This window comes from Poecilia formosa, unplaced genomic scaffold (assembly GCF_000485575.1).
Source record: "Poecilia formosa unplaced genomic scaffold, Poecilia_formosa-5.1.2 Scaffold146, whole genome shotgun sequence".
In the NCBI taxonomy this organism is placed as follows: domain Eukaryota; kingdom Metazoa; phylum Chordata; class Actinopteri; order Cyprinodontiformes; family Poeciliidae; genus Poecilia; species Poecilia formosa.
Window position 1 is genome coordinate 1,216,461 of NW_006800085.1, and position 19,960 is coordinate 1,236,420.

At 37.7% G+C, this 19,960-nt stretch overlaps 1 protein-coding gene across 3 annotated transcripts; it reads left to right on the forward strand.

Annotated features, from left to right (window-relative positions):
* Positions 1-564: 564 nt before the first annotated feature.
* Positions 565-17,905, forward strand: LOC103145737 (protopanaxadiol 6-hydroxylase-like). Of its 3 annotated transcripts, XM_007563301.2 has the most exons (11): positions 567-983; positions 1,601-1,678; positions 1,770-1,854; positions 1,974-2,009; positions 2,243-2,382; positions 3,119-3,242; positions 3,558-3,702; positions 3,892-4,002; positions 5,657-5,784; positions 11,914-12,001; positions 15,483-17,905. In XM_007563301.2, the coding sequence occupies exons 1-11, from the start codon at positions 779-781 to the stop codon at positions 15,627-15,629; spliced, it is 1,287 nt and encodes a 428-aa protein (XP_007563363.1). In that variant the 5' UTR covers positions 567-778; the 3' UTR covers positions 15,630-17,905. The 3 variants fall into 3 exon arrangements, with proteins under 3 accessions (XP_016532553.1, XP_007563363.1, XP_007563365.1); XM_016677067.1 differs by lacking the exon at positions 11,914-12,001 and having other exon boundaries at positions 565-983; positions 15,483-15,593; XM_007563303.2 differs by lacking the exon at positions 1,601-1,678.
* The last annotated feature ends 2,055 nt before the right edge of the window (positions 17,906-19,960 follow it).

A 19,960-nucleotide genomic window follows, 5' to 3' on the forward strand; every position in this document is an offset into this window, starting at 1 on the left:
GACACCGAGAGGCATACACTGTGACAGAGCGTCTCGTGCCGCGAAGAGAGAGAGGGCACACCTGGACAGGGAGAATGTGGTCGGTGCTCCCATCTAGTGGCCGCAAAATGTAATGAAGTAGAAGAATTTATTTAGTTGTTACATTCGCCGCTATTCTCAGCTCCACGGAGAATAGTACTCTATGTAAAAATATATTGAAGTAGTTCTACTGTTACTTGAGTACAAATTTTGGGTGCTCTACACTTTTGATCCTATATTCTTCTAGCATTGGATATTTTTAAAATACTGACGTTTTCACTGATTTTTTAAAAATACATAAAAATTCGGTACTACATTTTTCAAATGAAATTGTGATTGATAATGTTTCTTATATTTTCTTTTATCATTACTTGTGACTCCGTAGTCTTTAATGTCATTAATATAAGTCCTTTCGAAGTTTGACCGACGTTTGTCTGCTCACGTTGTGCGAAATTTTGTTCCCTTGAGAAAATATGTCCCTCCCCGCTCCCTCTACCCCCGGTGTCGGGAGTGCGCACTGCAGCCAGAGAGGCTTCAGCTCCATTTCTCTGTAAAACAGTGCGCGCTCCCGATTCATTTTGACTCCTCGGACGTCGGTCAGGCGAACATTCATTGCTTGCTGGTTTCTACTAACTTGATACAGAAGTCGGTTCTGTTTAGTTAAAACTTCGTTATTATTAGTAGCAGGCTGAATGCGGTCTAGCTGCAATTTCTTTTTTGAGGAACTTATTCAGTTTACACGTTAGAGATAAAAGCGCGTATGTCTCGGTCCAGAATGTCTAAACTACCAGGAAATGCAGGTGTCTCGTTGCTTGGTGACAAGACCTTGGACTTCTACCGGGATCCGGTGATCTTCTGCCGGCAGAGAATTGAAAAACACAGCAGCAGAGTGTTCCTATGCCGCTTAATAAACAAACCGACCGTCTTTATCTGCTCTGTCGAGGGGATGCGAGAGCTGCTCTGTGGTATGTTTTTTATAGGTGTTCCTCACAGGAAACGACAGTTTTTAGACACTGCTGTTTTCTCTTTTGTAGTCGAATAGTGTGTTAGCCCTCTCTAGATAAAAACTGCAAATTATCCTAGGCTACACAACAAACAAAATTAATCGGTAACCTAAGACTTGGTGCTGGAGACCTAGCTGTGATCAAAATACGTTATACATAAAACAACGTATTAGAAGGATGCTTTCCCTGACCAAAAAAATAACAAAAAAAAAAAAACTAAATGTAGTTTAATAATTATTTTTTGTCTTGCAAAATGCATTTTTGAACTACAATTTGCCACATTTCTAATTGCTGATTTAATTGCGAATGTGACTGTGTTTCTTATAAAATAAATATTTTCAGTTCAACATAGGTTGCTTTGAATGTACAGTATTGTGAATTTGTACTCTTGAGGCTATATTTAAACAAACATGATACTGATATTTATATATCTATTATTATATTTGACTCCTATTACAATAAAGTGACTTAAAGTGACTTTCCTGGTTATCTGCTTTGTCTTTTGCACATCCCCAAACGCTGCCTTGAATATTCTAAGCTTCGTTGTTAAAGTTATATGGTTATGTGGTGTGTTTTAGAAAAGTCTAACATATTTCTGAAGGATCCAACTGATTTTATGACAAACATATATGGAGACACTGTTGTCACCATGAATGGTAAGCATGCAGATACAGTCCCTCATGTTGATGCCGTCCATGTACTTTGTACATGTGCTGAAATGAATCTCTGGTTGTGTTTATGTTTCAGGTGAGGAGGCCTGCCTCCTCCGTCTGTCTCTCAGCCACTTGTTTACAGGAACATGTCTGGAATCCTCAAGTAACTACATGTCCAGGTAAGAACAGTGTTGGCCTTTAATTGATCTGTTATGCACTCAGAAGTTTCAATTAAAAATAATAAAAAAAAAGGTTCTATGTGAAATTTTAAAATGACATATATTCTTTTTCTTCACAGTGTATGTGATCACTGCTTAAAGAACCTCTCAATCAGGTTATGTAAACCCTGTGTGCTATTGTTAACACTATTAGCTATTTAACACCTTGAAGTTGTGCAAATTCCATATTTTATCAAAATGTATTTCAGTTTCCTTAAGTGACATCAACACAATAAGCTAAGGAAACAAGCACCAATTTTATCCCCAATTGTATATTTTATGGATGCAGGAATTCTCATTTTAATTTTCTGTTTGACCTAACCAAACGTGTGTGTATGTGTGTGTTTAGTGGGCAGCCACAGTGTGTTTACTCCATCTTTAAACGTCTGGGGGCGGAGTTGGTGTTGGGTCTTTTCCTGAATGTACGAGCCGAGGATCAGCCTGAGGTTTTCCAGGAAATCATGGAGCTCTGCACAGAACATTGGCACGGTAGATCCACACAGATAAAGCATCATCAACATTTATTGGCACCAGTGTCTTTATATGGGCAACCTGGGCACCTGCCCGGGGTGACGTGCGGGGAGTGAGGTTGGAGGTGTGCATAAGAAGTTAGTTGGTGGGGTAAGAAAAAGGCACATTTTGGCACCTGCGGCAAAGATGTGCAAAATATCTTAAAATAAATTAAGCTTCTATTGCAATAACATAACGTCATGCTTCAAAAATTTGAAAAATCTAACTTCCATTTGAGTATATATGTGATTTTCTTCTTTCTTGGCATTTATAAATATGAGATGGATAATTATTTCTTAAGCAGTCATCAAAATGGGAAAGACAAAACTGCATAAATTCATGCAGATAAAGCAGATGTGTGTTTCAGGCATCTTATCACATTTTTTAAAAATCAAAAGACAATAATAAGTCTCCTCACTTTTCTAAGTGGGTCCTCTTTTCTTTCCTTATTGTTCAGCTTAATGTCATATGTTGCAAGTGAGTGATAAGTTTTGTTTCTTTAGACAATAAAACAAAACTATAAAACCAAACACAAAGCACAAGCAATTTTTTTAAAATCAACCGTGAAAAGATGACATCTATTGTCAGATTTTTTTCCCGAACAGATTATTCTTAAAAGTTAATTTGCAACACAAATGCATTCTTCTCCTCTTTTTACATTAGGTCACTGCTTCATTTTGCCTGCTTTAGACACTGGATATCTTTGTGCTGGCAGGTTTGATCTCGGTTCCAGTAAATGTGAAGGTACCTTTGTGGACATCGGGTTTCGCCAAAGCTCTGGATGCCAGAAGCAAACTGATGGAGATCATCAAAGACAAATTAGAGAATGATACAGAGGGGTGAGGCTGCTCAGGTTACCTGGTACAGGGAGTGAAAAAAGGCCTCTTCTGCTTCTTCTCACTCTTTCTCTAGCTTTCTTCTGTAATTTCTTGTCCATTTAGAGATATTCAGCAAAAACTAATATTCCAAAATTTTGAGCATGTTTGTTCGATTAATTGGCATCTTACAATTTATGCACCCAAAATATCAAAATGCAAGAATTGGAGCCTAATTGAGGCCTCTGTTGTCTCCCACCAAAAATAAAACAAAATATTTTTTGTAACTATCATGATCACCACTTCTTTAAACTTATTGTGTCTTCACTGTAAAAACAGTTTTGTCGGCGCTTTGGGTTCCCTGCCATTTCCCAACTCTGGTTCTGCTGCTCAACATCTCCTCCTATTCATCTCGGCACTCATTCCCAAAGCTCTGGCATCGCTGCTCACCTCCTTCACTCTGGCTCTTGGAGGACCTGAACAGGTATGCAAAGACAGGCAGTTAAAACAAAAGAGGAATGCAAGTATCCTGTTAGCCAGAAAGATGAAAAAGAATCAGTGATTCCTGTAAATGTTTGTTGTTAAACCTTCCAGATGTTAGCAGCTTTAAACATGTGATGTTAATACACATGTTCCATCTGAAAGTAAAAAGCAGTTATGCTTCACAACTCAGAGGGAAAGTCGTCAAGAAGCCATCCGTAACCCTGACCACCTTCACAGAGTTCTCCTGGAGGTGCAGAGACTGTGGCCGCCCTTCATTGGTGGACGCAGAATAGCTGAAAAGGTGAGCTGCATAAGTTCACGTGGTAAGCTTTGAATCTAAAATTAGAGCTTTTGTGCAGCTCTTTCTTCCACCAGATGGCGCCAGGTGACAAGAGAGAAAACGACTCGTCGTTTCTAATGTGGCCTACATGCTGCTTAGCGTTGAGCAGAACGCTCTGCTTTAAAATATCGGGGCTAGGACCGCTAGATGCAGCGACTTGGAGTTTGAGGAGTTCTGAGAGTCATCTGGCATTGGGAATCTGGGTCAGCAAAGTGGGGCGTTGTTGAATTTCCCACTTAAAGTGTAGAGAAACGGCAAAAAATGTACAAGTTATGGAAAGATTTCTGCTTTTGAGATGTCACATAGGACTTCAGTAGGATTATAAACACCAGTTTCTTATTTTCTAAAACTCAATAAATGTACCTATTTAATCTGACTTGTCACTTTTTAGCTCAATTTTGAAAGTACGTTAATGTGCACAGCGCAAGTACACTCTTCCCAGCCTCTTCCCGCTACAGCTCTCCATGATCGTTATGACCTCATCAAACCGTGTTACGCAACAGTCCGATGGGAGGCATTGATCTGTCTCTGTGATTGATTGGCCGACCCGGAAGGAAGCAAGCGGGGAGGTCAGGGTCTCCGGTGGGGCAGATGTGTGCCAGTGACGCTGTGAAGTGGAAAGTTTTGATTCTTTTAGGTTGTGTAGCAGAACATTCTGATCCTGGTGGCCTTGGTGGGGTTTATGATGCGTGGAAGTCTTAGATAATATTAGAAGGAAGTGACATATTTAGGGAGATATGTTTGCTGTTATCAGGGGAGAGTCTCTGGTATGTCTGGTTGAATTTTAAAATTCTATTTTTGATACAAAGGGGATCTTAGAGCTCTTTATGATACATGGGTGTTTAAAACAGAAGTGGTTGCACTTCATGCTAATGAATAGCATCACCTGACTGGTACTTTCCCATATGGGAGTAAAAACGTTTAGCTTTCTGTTTTTTTACTCACAGCCTTCCAGCCTGCCCAAGTTTTTATTTAATAAATGAATAAAGTATAAAATCAGTGTCACCACACACAGGTCATTTTTTTTTTTTTATGTCTTCTTAGTTTAGCAAAAGCATAAAAATAGACTTAATCTTTCCTCAACTATTTTCCATTTTACAAGATTAAAAATAAAAATCTATATTCTATATGTATAAAATAAAAATACATAGCAACTTTGAGCATAGATAATGAGTTTGTTCTAAAAATGATGTGGCAGGTTGTTTATGCTTGTGGAAAAGTGTGCTGGAACTCATTGATATTCGCAGTCAGGTGGAAAAAAAAAACTGGGGACTTCATCAGGTGGAACTAAAATATGCAGTATTTTATGTTAAACTGCCTAATTGGGTTAGTCAGGGAGGACAAAGGTATCTTGAACTAGATGTGCTTCCACACACCTGTAGTAAGATGGTTTGGGAAACTCCATTTATGATGAACTTTACATTTATGCTTTGAAAACGAGTTACTGCTGAGCAAATTTGCGTCCAGAAGTAAAAGTCGTCAAACCTAAAATGTAAGAAGAAAGAAAAACATAAAGCCCTTTTAAAATTTCTAATTGTTCCATTAAACACTGATCTTCTATAGAGACACAAGGAAAGATCTCCATTCAATATTTTAAAAGCTTGCATGTTTCCAGGAATCCACCCTCGCAGACTTCTGTGTTCCTAAAGATTATGGCGCAGTGTATGTCAGCTACTTCATCCACCGTGACCCAGAGGTGTTCCAGCAGCCCGACAGCTTCCTGCCAGAAAGATGGAGTGGGAGGTACGGTCTGTAGTTCTCCTAGTTTGACTTTCACCGTAGTAGATTTAGACCACTTTGCATATCCAACAACAGGGTTGGCATGGGAGACGTTCAGTTGCTTTGTTTATACATCAGAGCTGAATACCTCTAATCTGATGCAATTTGAGGACACTTTGAATTTAAAACCAGATTTGACGAGTGCATCGCACACATGGTGTTAAGATACGTATTTTCAAGGCGCATTTTCTTTTTATTATAAGCTTTGAAATCTTAGAGGAAATCTTAATCAAGCACATCATTTTTTTTTCAGCATGTAATAATAAAATTAATTAGCATAATCATTTGGTCTTTAATGATTTATTAAAGGGAATAAATTAGTTGTGAATGTTTTCTTAAGTGAAAACAGTTTAAAAATAAACATAATTATGACTGCTTCTTTGACATTTAATTATTAAATTGCGTTTAAATTAGTTGGTTTACAGACTTGGATTGTAAATATATTCCATGATTTTCAGTGGAGTTGAAGATTGGGCTTTGGGAAAGTCATTTCAGAACGCTTTATCCTCTCTAAAAGCAGTTTTCCTGTGCATTCAGAATCGTTGGCCTGAATGCAATGATGCTGAAGCACTATGATATCACACTTTCAATTGCCAAGTTGTTGATTTGTGAAGAATGAGAAGCTAGTCCTTGTCCTTCGTTATTTCATCAACTTTGTACAACGGCATCGTGTTTGACAGGTGACACAGTGTTCTTAGGTTTACTTCCAGAATAGTTATACCAGTATATGAGTATTTACTGTGAATGATTTGGATTTTACCACAACAGGTGAAGTTTATACATTCACCTGTGTTCAAGAACCATACAGGGCATTACCTATTGCACCATCGCTCTAAGTTTGATTCCTGTGCTAATCTGCTGTGGCTTAATGTCGTAACAAACACTTCCTCCTGACCATTAGAGCAGAAAGAGACAGGAAGCTTTCCGTTATTGTAACACATTAAGGATGTTGAGGAAATGTGTCATAAAGAGCCTTTTTTCATTAAAACGGCAATAGAATAAAAGGTTGCATTTTCGTCTAGGTATTCTTTCAGCACATAGTCATTTTTTTTTTTTTCACGGTCCGGAAAACATTTACAAAGGAAAGGAAATTAAAGAATTATTTCTTTCAGCAGCAAGGTTTTTTATTGTTGTCATTGTTGTAGTCAAGGGCATCACTTTTGGTTGGAAAAACTGAATAAGCTGAGAAATTGCATTTCAGTACTTGAAAGACTAACAGAAGGTCAGATGGTTTGAGGAAACAATTATGATGTGAAAAAGCAAACATTTGTCAAAAACACCCCAAACATTACTGTGGAGGTCTTCTTTAAACATTATATTATATTATAAATATTATACTATAGTATTTATACTCTGCATCCATTATCTTTAAAGTATTGAGAAGAACTGAGTAGTGTAAAAATGTGAGCCTAAAAAAAATGTTTGTAACTTCTCTGGACAAATAAAACCTCATCTGGGGCCATTCACCTGTTTCCTCTCCCTGTCGACCCTTTTCTGTTTTCATTCACCTCCTCAGTTCACATGTTTGTTCTCATTCATGCTTATTAATGCCTTGGTAATGTATGCATCCATTGCCATGGAAACTATTCACCTATCTTTGTCTTTAAGCATTCTGTGCATACCTAAATATACACTGTTGGGTATCCAAAAGAGAAGAATATCAATATTCAGGTTGTAATCTGTACTAAAACTATCTGATTAGAAGCTCATTAGTTGCAGCACTGATTCTGGCAAAGCCATTTTCACCTCCGCTTGTTGACTTGGAGCTTTTCACAGCAGTGCTGCGGAGCTGCAAACACACAGTCTCCCCCCTCAGCAGTTCAACACTGGAACATTTGCTGTCATTCACAATACTGACACGGTTTGCGTTGATGGCGTAATAACGACTCTTACTGATACTTTGTTCAAAGCCAAAGAAACGCTTCATACATATTATCATTGTTTGACTTTAAAATAATGTGAATTAGTTGACACCTTTTGGGAAGGATGAATTAGTAAATGCTGATTGCGGAAAAAGTTACTAAAGGTACTAATGGAACCAACGTGTGCCCATCTGAAAATGGCTGCTGAAATTGATTCACATCAGACCTGAAGACTTGTTTTCAAACTATTATTTTTGCTCAGCCTCTGTGAATTGCAGCCTCTTTCCTGTGTTATTTTTCCATTTTTTTAGACAATTTCCTGTAAAGCCAGGAGTTTTTTTTTTTGTTTTGTTTTTTTTTATGTGTGAGCATTCTGCCACTCAGAGAAACCCGTCAGGTTCCAACAACAAGGCCACATTTCTTCCCCATTTTGATGCTCGTTCTGATGCTGGGATGGGATTGGACAATTTGCTATGTGTGTTGACAATCATCTGAACAGGTGTTTATCATGAAGTGACCGGAGAGGGTTCACTTGCAACAGCAGGATTTTCGTGGGAAAAGATTTAGGTTTTCAGACAAAACCTTGATGCTTTATTACATTTTGTCAGTTTCAGCAGAAAGCATTGGACAGGGAGAAATAGGCAGGTACAAAAAAATAAATAAATAAATAAATAAGTAGTTCAAAGATATCTTACACCTGCTTGATCAATGTAGTTCTTGATAATATGCTTAACTAGTTGTATTGAATTCAGTTTTAAATGAATGAATAATTCAACTTAATTTGAATTATTATGGTCATTTCTAGAATGTACTGTATTTTGACAATTTAACTAAGAAAAGAAACATCTACTGTATATGAGCAGACAGGAAGCTGCTGCCTTAGTAACTGTCCCCCTGCCCCCACACCTATTTTTACCAACAGGGATTCCCTTAGTGCATCGTGCAGATTGGGGCAGGGTTAAAGAATGAGTCAGAGGAGATTTTCCTTGCAGCAGTGACGTAAAAGGTGCAAAAAAAATAAAGCTATAAAAAAAAAACAGATAAAAAAAATGGGGTATGAATCTATGTGGTGAGTCATCCAGACTGATTAAATACCTGGGGTTTGACAAAAGATGGAGTATTATACTGTCTTTATCATCTATATATGTCATTACAACTACCGTGTTTCCCCGAAAGTAAGACAGTGTCTTACTTTCTTTTTATCCCCAAAAGCCCCACTATGTCTTACTTTCGGGGTATGTCTTATATTAGCCGACCCCCCTGAAACCCCCGATACGTCTTACAATCGGGGGTGTCTTACTATCGGGGAAACACGGTAATTTGTAAATTAGTTTCTCTTCTGTCTAAAAATGCATTCAATAGTTGAATGATTCCCAGCTTTGGGCCTTAAGACATTAGTCAGTGTGTTTGGCACATGCAACAAATGCAAGCAAATCTTTTTTCATCAAACATTGTTGGTACAGAGTTGCCCTTTTACAGGCGTATTTATGCAGTAGAATATTTAAATAATGTATGTGTGAGTTTCTGTAAACCATAGATTGATGAATAGTTGCTCAAAAAAAGCATTTCATGCTAACACATGTATCTTAATCACACTTTACAATAAAAAAACACACTAAGGTGTAAAAGGGTTGAGCAGCAAGGTGGATGAAAACATTGGCAACCTGCCGCTAGCTATGCTGCTATTGCTAGCTTGTACATAAATAGGAACAGTTGACTTTTGTCGTTTTTCATCTCTAATTGTGCAACATTTTTCTTAGCTTTTTCATTACCAAAATGTTGTGTCCTGCACTGATGACGTAATTTAAAAACCATTATTATTGAAACTCAACCATATCAGTTATATATATGCAAGATGTAAAATGTTGGTAAATATCACAATGAACGTGTTACATGCACTAAATAAACACATACTTTACAACACAGTTTAAATTTTTTTTTTTCCAATTTGCCTTAATTGTGACCATTGTTTCCAGATATTGGGGCTTCCATGCAGATACTGGAAAAGCATCTCAGCCACATGATTTTATTAAAAAACTTTAATCTTGCATTTTCCTGCCTTCATTGATATTTTGTGACTTTCCCTACATTACGCTATTTAGAACTTTTTGTCTTTTGCAGAAACTAGTAGGGCTGAAAAAAAATGGAGGTTAATAATTAAAAATTAATTTCCTCTTTGCTACTGAGTTTCTGCAACAAGATTCATAAATATTGCTGACCGTGTGTCTGCTTGTGCCTTTTGCTGTTTTTTTTTTCTTAGGTTTCCTTCATCGTCCAGTCTGTTTCCCCTTTTTTCTATCTGCCTCTCACCCTGCTTCTCCATCTGTCAGCTTATCCGGAAACTGCTTTACTGTCTGCCGTGATAGTTTCCAGCCTTATTTTCAAGCCACCTGGCTCTTTAATTTAATGACTGCAGTCCTGTTATATAACAAGCCCACCTACAATCATCACAGTTTCATCTGGTCTTGTTTTTTTTGTGTGTGTTTCTTTTGGACCTAGTCCCACTGTATATTGTTATGGTGTACATTTATGCATTCATGTGTCTTTGCTCTTTCGGAAGGAAGTGAACAGGCAAGCTAACATCCCATTAGCCAAACGCCCACACATGCGCCGACCCCAAATAATCGGAAATGTTACCAAGTCAGATAGGAATCTCAGCGACTGCAGCAGATATTTTAGAGGAATTTGAGATCAGGAACATTTCTTCTTGTCTGTGGAAACATTTGTTAGTATTTATAGCTTATCTGGCTTTTGCATTAAACTCAACCCGTGGATTATTTCAGAAGATGTTTTTCTTAAGGGTTGTAATGTAGATCTAAGTCTTTTTATTGTTGATGTAGCCTTTTAAAACACAGAAGTGCTAAGAGAAATGTCATTATTTTTGCACTGATCAGAACGTGCAAATGCCAATGCAATGTGCAAATAAAAAAAAAATGTGTTTGGTGGTCTGAAATGTTTAGGTGTGACAAAACATTTCAAGCAAAACAGATCCATCAGGGAGCAAACATAATCATTTGTAGAAATAATTTAAGAGAACAGTTGTTCACCTGTTATAAAATGTACCCCCTTTTTCTTGGAACGTCATAAAATTCAGTAACTGGTGTTTCAACTGCTCTCTCAACTCTGTGCAAAGATCCAGTAACTTGATTCAAACTGTGAGATGCAGCAGCCAGCACACTCTGTTTTCATGTGAACATGATTTAAAGGTTATTAGGAAAAACCCAGATTTGTTCCATCAACAAAACAATTGGTATAATAAATAATTTTAAAAACAAAACGTGGATACCTCATCCACACAACAAACACTATGGGTTGAGCGGACATAAAATCAAAGTCAGTTGACTGTCAACAAGTATTGAGTTGAGTTTATTAATGGACTTCTAAGTGAATTATTTAAAAAAGCCTTGACTGGGAACCCATATTTGGAATGTGATCACAGCTTCCCTAATCTAAATGCATTTTTCATGAACTGCTTTCTTTTCTAACAATTTATATCTAATATATCTATTACCAATACGACATGATGTTCGTACATTTGGTGTCTGGGTCATGGAGTCCTGGACTTCTCGCTCATTGTACTTTTATGCAGTAAAATGAATTATATTGTCCACCATATTACACTCAAGATTGGACTCATTTTCCTTCCATTCATCATATTTGACATGTTCTTTTGCCGTAGCACGTCTTCTCTCTCCGGCTCTCAGCATTACAGGACTCCGCTGTACGGCAATCGTTTTAATGTTCTAGGATGTTCCCTAATAGTACATTAAATTGTTAGAAATATAGCAGCGAGAACACTAATAATCTCTCCGCTCACACACACACCAACCATCTGGCAAACTGCTTCCAGACTCCGCACATCTCTAATGCTTCCTGTTTGCCTTTAATCAGAGCTCAGGTTTCAGGAAGACAGGATACATTAGACACAGGAGATGGCTTGAATGGACAGGTTATTGACTAGAGGATGGAAACTACCAGCATGTATTTCTCTTCTGGACATTTCCAGGTTCGACAGAGGGAGACAGACAAATAACTTTGGACAATTAATGTCTATTTTCAGATTTATTTATTTATTTACTTTTGGCACATTCTGTAACTCACCTAGCCGTTTTCTACTGGCTTTTATTAGTTAGAGAAAAACTTCCCTGAATATCTGTGAAAACTGAAATAGAAAATTCTAGAATACTCAACATTTTCTTTGAACTTTCTTGTATTCTCTGGTTTTCTTCAGGAATGCAGGCCAGGAGCATTTGCTGTGTTCTTTTGGCCGTGGGCCCAGAAGCTGCATTGGTTCGACCCTTACTGAGATCTTTATTAAGGTGAGCTCAAAACCTTCAGCCACATCCTTAGTTTTAATATGACTGCTTTTCATTAAAGGTCCTATTAAAGTTGTCTTGTGTAGTTCCTGATGAGTGATAAACAAACAACAACAAAAACAAGAAAATAGGTAGAACAAAGAAGTGAGAAGTTATAAAACTGAAAAATATGCAATTTAATTCATTTAGAAATTTTTTATTGCTTTTTTGTTCGTTAAAACATCTATATGAGCAGACAGGTAGCTGATCCTGGATCTTTGCACATCGGTAAACATTAGATGTTTACTAATGTGTCTTACTAATTTGTTTTGCTATTCTAACTAGCTCACCAACACAGATGATGAGGTTCCATGTCTTAAAGGTGGTTTATCGTGTGTTTCTCATTTCATTACATTGGGACACACAAAAAGGGTTTCTAGGTACACAAACCAACAAAAATAAACATCACAGTAGCTTGAATTTGAATTGGACCAATAGGAGTAGCTTATTCTATTCTGTGTATATTTAGGTTTTACCCCATTTAATTGAAGAAATTATATTTAAGTTTTTGTGCAGCTAATAATGTGTTGGTATTTTTGTAATTCCCTCGTTAGACATTTTGTCTAACGAGGGAATTACAAAAATGCACATATTAAGACGGAACCTCCCTGTTGTCAGGAAGGTTCTGTGCAACATTAAAACCTCCACCAGTCATCCTGTAAACGGATCAATGGTCATGGGAATACCTGGCTGCTTGTTCGATTTACCTAAAGAACGCAGAGCCGTAACCACGGCAGCCCAGCCGCCAAAGCAGCACTCACCATAGCCACAAAGCTCACACGTACACGCACACAGTCAGGCTGGGGAGCGTTCAAGAGCAGGAATTGTATGCGACGTTTATTTTCTTAGACAAGTCATCTCTTCTGCTGTATTGCTGTTTTAATCCGTTGTTTATTCATACGATCAACCAGTTTTGCAATGAGTGAGTGAAAGTAACCGCAACAAACACACAAAGACAATAACTTCTAGCACATCAGTCCTTCTTTACTGCAATCTGTATAGGATTAACTAGAAAATTAAATTCATACAGCTTGACTTGTGCTTATGACCAAACTAAAATGTTTTGCAGGTGCTGAAATGCACATCTAATGTATATAATTTTTAACTAATACAATTAAAGCGTGTTATTTAACGTGCATAGGTAGATTATATTTACCTTGACAGCACTGACATGTCCTACATTAAAAACTGCAACTCGCTGGTGGGTGGTATCTCAAGCTGTCTGAAATGCAGCTCCAAGAAGTGACTCAACACACCTACACCCTGCACACACATATATATCACATATGAGTCAATCAAGCCGGATATAGGGATGTCCACATAGAGAATTTTTCCCCCCCAAAATCAGTTTTAGTCTTTGAGTCGAGATAAAACTTCTGGTAAAAAAACCTCATGCTTTATTGTTTTCTTTTACAACTTGTCAATACATCAACATGGCAGCAGTAAACTCAAGCTTCTCATCTATTGGCTGGCTTAAGATGATGATGTCATTACCAGAGATTTCTTCTCACTGAACAGAAATCAAACAAATGTTAGCCATTTGTCATTTCATTTCTGTTTTGGTAATTTGTTAGTTTTCCTTATTCGTCATGAAGCATAAGTAAGAGGAAAAGGTGTATGTTAAAGTAATGTCTGTTTCACCTGCCATTTATCCATTCATTTCTTGAAACTGGTCCCAGGTTGACAGAAAAACCTGAACACCTTTATAAGTTTATAATATGTGTATTCTTGTACATTTGGATCAAATGATGAAGAACAAAAAGAACAACAACAAAACATTGTTATTGAAATGTATTTATTTTCCTTTTATAGGACTTACTTAATTTACAAATTATTAAAATTATTGAATTAATTTGTACATTAATTGCACAAATTAACTTATGCAATTTAAACACACCTTTTTTGTTAGTTTTTTTTTTAGATGTATATAATTTTTGCTTTCACAAACATGCGATTTCCTCTGAAGTCATACGGTTTTTTTCAGATTTGGAAAAATATTTGGACAGCTTGGAAGTATATAATTTAATTTTAAACACTATTTAAGCAACAAGCACGTATGCCAATCCTGAAACCCTAAACATATTTATGTGAATGAATAATATTTTTAGTTGGAGCAGGATAACCTGCTTTCTGAACATTTTTGTCCCCATTAAGAAAATTGGGTCTGAACTCATAAGTTTTCACAGACAAGCTTATAATCCCAAAAGGGGACTAAAAGTAGTTGTTTCAATAATCAAAATTGCTACATTTATTGACACTTTGCTGGAAATAATATGAAAAATGTTCCTTTAGCAGAAGTTAGAGAGACCTTTGACCTTTTCTGTTTAAACAGTCTCTGTTGATCCTTTGGAGCTCTCTCCTGGGTCTCCTCATGCGTTCTGACTTCACAGGTTTTCTATACGGTTTAGATCTGGTTACCTTTCCATGTTGACTTTTTTCATAGAAATTGCCTTCATATTCATGGTGCCATGCACAGGCACCGATCCTCCACCGTATCCGACAGAGGACATGTATTGCTTTTTCACATCATTCATTTTTTTGTTTCATGCCAAACCTTCCTGCAATGTTTGTGATCTGACCAAATAGTTTCTATTAAAGATCTGTAACAAGCAAGACAAGTTCACAGTGAAGTAAATAAATATTCTACCCCCAGTTCTGCAGTAAAAGAATGACTAATTTTAAGACTGTTTACAGATCTGTTACAGAGGAGCCAATAACTGTGGAGGTTCTGCTGCAGGCAACACCCAGAAACTTATTCAGTTTAGCTCAAGAGAAAAGCAACAATTTTGTTTTATTAAGAATGCAGATCCGACTGGTAATCCGTTGCATTTGACTGGTTTTTAACAGGATGACCATTTTCTGCTCACACAATGAGGAGGATATAATCAGAGTAACAAGGAGTCTGTGGGGATCTAGGTCAGAGATGTGACTCATCGCTCTTTTTCCTTCATCCTTCCCCCCTGCGTTCCTCCTGCCCCCCCTCCCCGCCCTCAGCATCTTTCCTCGGCTCCCTCATCGCTTTCCTCCCCATTCATTCATCCTGCTCCTCCCCCAACATCAGGAAAATCCTCATTCATAAAGTGAAGGGTAGGGGAGACGCGATTGGTTGGCTCAGCAGCCGCAGGATAAGCCAATGAGAAATGCTGGGAATGACATCAGGATCTTAAGAGGAGGCTTGAAAACTAAAGTAGATGTGGAAATATTGGTCTGAATTCAAATGTGAGACTTGTTGCTACCTTCTCAGTCCAAAACAGTTGACGTCGTGTTAAAGCGTGGCAGCTAAAAGGGGCCGCTTTGCTATTTCAGACTTGGAATCAAAGTATTGTGGGGGCTGTTGTTTTGCACGTCGAAAACTAAAAAGCTTTGGCTCGGTTAAACACTTTGTTTTCGCTCAGCAGTAAACACACACTGAAAATAGAAAACACTCTCCGCTTTTATATTTCAGGAAGCTTCCAGATACTTGCTAAAGAACTACGACTGGTGTTTGGATCCTCCGTCGCAGGACCTTCAATACAAATGGCTGCCTGTGTCCCGCCCCGCCAACCTTCCCACTGTGTCCTTCACCCGGTTGGATCAAAACGTATCAGAATGAGATTACGCCGGGGACACGTAGCCTCCGGCTGTGTTTTATTGAACAAACATGTGTGCCTTGCATGCTGGGGGAATGTCTGGAGATGTGAAGGAGGGATGCCGGCAAACTGCGAGGCTTTCCCCCTCCTGTGCATAACCTTGTAATCGTGCCAGGGAAAGCTGAGGGGGGCGCTGGTTGTGCTTTATCTGTTCCTCTGCCAGATATTCTGCAGTGTTCCTTGATTGCTCTGCAAGCGAAGGCAGGACAGATGAGTCATTCTTCTATTGTGGAATCTGAAACAGACTCAGAAATGTTTTATATATATATATATATTTTTTTTTTTTAACTAAGAATTCATTCACATGCAAGTCTTGTTTTTAAAAACTGCAATCTGTCTCGATTGCAGTTCGGTTTGGGATAAGCCTTGATGTTTCTGAGTGGAGGTGTGCGTGTCTGAAGCAGAAACTCTGTAGCATTAGTATTCATGGCCCTTCATTCCAGAGGATTGCACGTCATGTGTCACACGGGAACATGGGTAAACCCTCAGATTCCATCACTGCCTGCAAACCTGAACCCACTTCTTACCCCCCCACCCCACCTAGCAACAACCACTGCTTAGCAACAGTTCGTCATACAGATCCTGTCTTGCCTCCTTTTAGTATGCATGTCTCACACAAATACACACACGCACACTATTCTTGCTTATATTTTGAGTTGTATACATCTTGCCTGAAAAAAATAAAAGAACATACTGTTTAGGCATTTCTTCTTTTCTTTTTTCTTTTTTTTTCTTTTTTTTTTTTTTGCACTTAATTGTTGCAGATCAGACTAAATTTAATAACAAATAACTTGGGTGAATAGAAAATTTAGCTCCTTAATGATTATTTTATTTATCAAATGGGGGGAAAAAAAAAAGCTATCTGAACTAACTCAACTCTATAGGAAGCATTTTTTTATCCCCTAACCCTTGGCTGTACAACACTTATCAAAAATTGATGTTTTTTTTTTTATATATTGCTTTGAAAAGATTTTGGCCCATTCTTTTATGCACAGTTGTTTTATTTCAGCCATATTTAAACGTTTTTGAGCTTCAGCAACCCACTTAATGATGTTTCACATCATCTTATTTACATTTGTCTTCAATCAGATGTTTGAGTATACCACTCTTTTGTCTTTTGTGAGTCTAGACTTAAGGTTAAGGCAGTCCAGTGATAAACAAATATTTGGTTTTGAGGTTTTTCTGGTAGAGAGCAGAATTCCTGTTTTCATTAGAGTTGATTTTCACAGCTATTCGACATAAAATGTGACCACAACTCCCTTTGATTTGCAGAAATCTGCAATTGTTAAAAATTTCCACAGTATGTCAGAAAAGCATGCAGGTTTTCATAGACTGTCCTAAATTTTGCATGAGTAAGAAGTACAATCTAGAAAAATACTAATACCATAAGTTTGATATTCCTTAAGCTATTAGATGACATGTTATTTTACAATGAAGAGCTGTAAAATAACGGTACGTTCACGTTGATCTCTGTAGGCGGTGTGATCCCTTATCGATCTCAGGAACATTTAATTTGTCACGCGATCCACCACACAACAGACCCCCTGTTCTCTCTACACCACACACACTCCACCATAAAAGACTGCATCCATGCCTGCCCTGCTCGCATCTCTGAGTTGTCAGTGTGTCTCTGTTTCTCGTGTGCACATACTCGCGGACATACATCACATAGGATCTGGCAGAAAATGGGGTTCTTGTGAACGAGGCTGGTATGACTCATTGTTCCTCCTGCACTTGGCTGTCAGCTAAAGCTTCTGTTAGCAACTGTTTGGGACAGGCAAAATGACTCATGGTGAGTCTTATGCATAGGAGCACATGGCTCTGTTTTATTTGGTTATATCCTTTTTTTTTTATTTCGCTTTTTTGCTTTCTGCAGAGAAGGAATAAGAAGAATCTGTACTCGGTAATGGCTGCAAATCATTTTTATTATTCTTGAGCCTTTTCACATAATTACACAGGAATTTAGTTGACTTGGAATGTGCATGCCAGACCACCTCTTCACATATTCAGCTGCATTTGTAAATGAGTTGCCTGTGCGGTCTTAACAATATCCTTGTGAATTTCGCATTGAGTGCATTTTAGGAATGTGCTGAGCAGAAGTGTGTGCAGACTACAATGAAATGCAACTCATTGAGAAGTACGCTAAAGCCTTAGCATTCATTATGTAGATGGGGATCCTGTAATACAATGCACTGTGTGCGTCATTCGTATGTAAGTAGTGTGTAGGAGGTTACAGCAGGAAAAAATGCATTAGGCTAAATGTGCAGAGGTAAAAACTAAGGGCTCATTGTTTTTCAGCAGCATGATTATTTATAAAATCCCACATCTCTAATTAAATGTCGGAAAAGAAGCTGAAAAAATAAGCAGAATAATGCACCAGGGGTCATTTTCTGTCCTTTATCTTTGAGAAAAACAAGAGTTTGTCAGTGAGTCTCGCACACAGGAGGACAAACGCTGGATCCAGATGGCAAAACAAAGCCTGAGGTCGGGTTTAATGAGCAAAGTTAATTACCACATGACCGCTCTGTCGGTCCACTCGCAGTGGACTGATAGGCCGTTATGGTGTGTACAACAGGAAGCGAAGGAAGTGCACCCTACCCCCTGCAAGTGCGACACATGTTTGGACAGAAAAACAGCAGGTTTACCTGTTCAGCTAACAAACTCCAACATGCAGCCAAGGTAAACGAGGCCCTCAAAACAGACGGAGTATTCACAACAGGAGGTGCAGCAGAGAGATGCGCCTTCCCTGTATCAATTGATGCATATTTCTGTACAATTACAGATGCAGAAATATGCTGTCATGTTATCTAAGCTGTGTTGAGTTTAAATAACATAAAGAAATCCAGACTCTTTAATCTTTACAACTTAAAGAGGCATTTTACTCTTACAAAGGTCAAAACTCATTTAAATATCACGACTTTCTGAAAAAGAGATATTTTTAGATGAAGTGTACTCTCGCAAAATTTTTTGTAATATTTAAAGAGCCAGCCTTTTATTTCTATTATCAAGGAAAATAAATCTGTCGCAATAAGCATTATAAATTAAAATTAGCTCAATAATTCCCTTTCTGAGCTATAATATTTTTTGAAGAGCAATTGTGTTTATAGATTTCTAATTAATTTATGGTTTCAGTTCCAAGTAGCCGTTTTTGGTTTTATTTTGGATATTTAAACTCTCTCCCAGGCCCAGAGCGAAGTACTCTTTACAAAATGAAAGTTTATTAGTCTCTGAGAAGGCAAACTCGCATCATATTTTCAAGCCATTATGAAAATATGACCAGTAAACTGGTAACAGTTGGTGTTCATCAATAACTGGTGAAATGTATCATCTCTAAAAATGTGTTACTGTGACAGGCCTAGTTTAAAATAAAGCTAAAAAATAAGAGGATAATTTTTTTTAATCACATAGATATTGCAGGAAAAGAAATGGTTAAAACCTGGATTTATTATTATATCTGTACTTAAAAATGCGAACTAGTTCCTTTTAAATTTTAGCCAAAGGTAATAAGTGTCATTAGGTCCAAAGAGTCGCATGTGGAGTCGCAGGTTGGGAACCTCTGATCTGCCTAAAAAAGAAAAAAAATAATTCTTCCAATTTCAATAAGCACAATATGTTTTGATAAATTCAATAAATTAAACTGATTTTGAAAAAAAAGGTTTGAAAAGATTGTTTCCAGTATAAATTGTGCTCAAAAACTAATTTATACTGAAAGCAATAAAATAAGTAAAACATAAATAGGGGTGAGTACTTTATATAGTTTACCAGTTACTGCAGTGAGACAAGTCACAACATAAACAGCTGTTTTTCTTACTTATGTGACCTACTAACAAACAAAAGTCCCCCTGTGTATGCAATGAATTCATAAAAAAAAAAAACTCAAAGGACACAAAAATACTACTTTGCTCCTTATTTAATGTTAGTCTGTGCTCAGACAGGCAGCAAAGGAAACCATTAGTCACAGAGGTGCCATCAAGCTCTGTTTAATTGTCTCATTCATCTTCCCTGAGCTGCTGAGTCCTGCCTGCGCAGCTGCCCAGATCCACCGGGAACCCCTCAGGAGCACTCCACCAAAAAACAAGTCTACTATCACTTACGGCAGCAAGTGGTTCCATAATCTCTCTCNCGTTTAAATTAGTTGGTTTACAGACTTGGATTGTAAATATATTCCATGATTTTCAGTGGAGTTGAAGATTGGGCTTTGGGAAAGTCATTTCAGAACGCTTTATCCTCTCTAAAAGCAGTTTTCCTGTGCATTCAGAATCGTTGGCCTGAATGCAATGATGCTGAAGCACTA

What these genes read in the sequence shown, in the direction of transcription:
- LOC103145737 (XM_007563301.2), top strand. Translation starts at nt 779, where the DNA reads ATGTCTCGGTCCAGAATGTCTAAACTACCAGGAAATGCAGGTGTCTCG. An exon ending in TCAAGTAACTACATGTCCAG is followed by an intron (nt 1,855 to 1,973) that starts GTAAGAACAGTG and finishes TTTTCTTCACAG; the next exon opens with TGTATGTGATCACTGCTTAA. An exon ending in CTCTTGGAGGACCTGAACAG is followed by an intron (nt 3,703 to 3,891) that starts GTATGCAAAGAC and finishes TTCACAACTCAG; the next exon opens with AGGGAAAGTCGTCAAGAAGC.